General features: G+C 48.9%; 1 protein-coding gene across 1 annotated transcript in view; it reads left to right on the top strand.

Moving 5' to 3' along the window:
• LOC105526514 (putative pregnancy-specific beta-1-glycoprotein 7) overlaps nucleotides 1–2,295 on the top strand; it is a 128,595-nt gene that overhangs the window by 122,743 nt on the left and 3,557 nt on the right. Inside the window, exons 4-5 of the mRNA XM_011962523.1 lie at nucleotides 476–754; nucleotides 1,155–1,409. Of these exons, the coding sequence (XP_011817913.1) occupies nucleotides 476–754; nucleotides 1,155–1,409 (534 nt within the window). The remainder of the gene's footprint in view (nucleotides 1–475; nucleotides 755–1,154; nucleotides 1,410–2,295) is intronic.

The raw sequence follows: 2,295 nt of genomic DNA, 5'->3' as shown, positions 1-2,295 counted from the left end.
AGGGTTTCAGGACAATGGGAAGTCCCATTATTACTCATCTCTAGAATGTCCTTGGAAATGGAAGCTGCAGAGAAATCACATCTAGGGGGGCAAAGTAGGATGGAATTTGGAAGGGGCACAGGGGTTGCACATTCCAGGTAAGGAACCCAAGGTAAGCCAGCCAATCAGCTGATTAGAGAGGGACTGGGATGGGTACCAGGGACTGTGACTCCCACTGATGTGTCTGTCCATGACCCAACACTGCTGCTCAATTCACACTTGAGAAAGTCTGTGCTTCCCTAAGACAGAGCATGCAGCCTCATGGTCTTTGAGCACTTAGATCATCATGCATCTATCTTGTGACACACGCACCAGCTATTGGCTTTCAAGGACTCAGGTGGGCTGAGAAGTGGGATATTCCAACTCTGATTGAAGGATGTCTGTGGAGGAATCAAAGCTGCCACACAGGACAATCTTCTGTCTGTTATCCACACAGCGGAGCTGCCCAAGCCCTACATCACCGGCAACAACTTCAACCCCATGGAGAATAAGAATGTTGTAGCCTTAACATGTGAACCTAAGACTCAGAACTACACCTACGTGTGGTGGGTAAATGGTCAGAGCCTCCCGGCCAGTCCCAGGCTAAAGCAACCCGGTGAAAACAGGATCCTCATTCTAGCCAATGTCACAAGAAATGACAGAGGATCCTATGAATGTGAAATACAGGATCGAGTTGGTAGCATGCGCAGTGACCCAGTCACCCTGGATGTCCTCTGTGAGTATGTTTGGGTCATCTGTGGGCCGGTCCACCAGCTTAAATCCAAATGACCAGAGGTCAGGCATCTCAGTCTCTCTCAGGTCCAAGTACAGACACTTTTATTTCTGGACACCTGAGTGGGCCATGACTCCCTGCCCTGGGAAAACCTGGGTAGGCACAGCCTTAACCAAGAATATAAGGGGAGGGGATGCTCTTGTCATGGGAGACTTGGGGTCTACAGCTTGTGATGGGAGAAACAGGTGAATACCTCAGGCCTTGGCTCAGTGAACACAGAAGGGGTTTGGCTGGGACTTGAGGGTGTGTCTTGGCTCAGAGGGACACTGTGTCCCTTTAAGAGACCAGGAGCATCCCCTTCCCTTGGACGACATCACCAGTGGCTTTATTCTCTTTAATCCAGATGGTCCAGACGTCCCCAGGATTATCCCTGCATTCACCTATTACCGTTCAGGAGAAAACCTCTACTTGTACTGCTTCGCAGACTCTAACCCACTGGCAGAGTATTCTTGGACAATTGATGGGAAGCTTCAGCAGTCAGGACAGAAGCTCTCTATCCCCCAGATTACTACAGAGCATAGCGGGCTTTATGGTTGCTCTGCTCGTAACTCAGCCACTGGCAGGGAAATTTCCACATTCAAGACAATCAAAGTCTCTGGTAAGTGGATCCTGCATCACTGGCAATAGGGTTTTAGGTGGAGTCTATCTGGCTTTCAGAGAAGTCAGGAAAACATTTTTATTCCTAGCATGTGTCCCATGGGCAGAAGCAAATCCTAAATTTTCCTCCTGAACCCTCCCAATTTGTCTTTACAGACTCTCTTCTTCTTTTTGTGTTTTCTCATGGCTGACCTTGTGTCCAGCCTGAGAAAAGTAGGGACAGGGCTTTGAGCCCTATGTGGTGGAAGAGGCTTCACAGAGGTGGAAGAGGCTTCACAGAGGGACAAGAAGGAGAGTCTTCAAGATCAAGTTGCTTTTCGCTGTCACCAACACATCCCTTTCTGCCACATCTTTGTTTTCTTTTACCTACTCCATGAACTACAAGGAACATCTGAGGCTTTGAAACAAGCTCACATTTTCCCCCCAAATGAGAGGAGGAAGCCCCTTGGATGAGAGAGGAGCAGCTCAGATTGCTTCCTGCTCTGATCCAGGCTTCTCCAGTGACTGGCCCTGTCTGACTCCACCCAGGGTGGGACCAGCATGTGTAGAGAAAGAGCCCTGGTGGCCTGTCCTGAATTCGGCTAAATTGAGCTGCCAGTTGAAGTGAAGCCTAGTCTGCAGGGAAATAAGAAGAGAGGGAGCCTCCGGGCAGACTCTTGAGCTTTGTCCTGGCTCTGAAGTCACCAGCTGTATAAGGCTGTGAGCACAGCACGTGGAACACAGCACAGAGGACAGTGAGTGATGCACACTTGGAGAAATAGGGAGATTCACCTCTGGGGCTCTGCGTGACAGGAAAGGGGTAATGCCAAAAAGTGTGTATTTATACAATGTAAGACTACCAGGACACTTTATATATATCCAATATAAGGCTTATCATTAACTATTTC

The sequence above is a fragment of the Colobus angolensis genome, unplaced genomic scaffold (genome assembly GCF_000951035.1).
Source record: "Colobus angolensis palliatus isolate OR3802 unplaced genomic scaffold, Cang.pa_1.0 Scaffold594, whole genome shotgun sequence".
Lineage (NCBI taxonomy): Eukaryota > Metazoa > Chordata > Mammalia > Primates > Cercopithecidae > Colobus > Colobus angolensis.
This window is presented reverse-complemented; position numbering and strand designations above follow the sequence as displayed.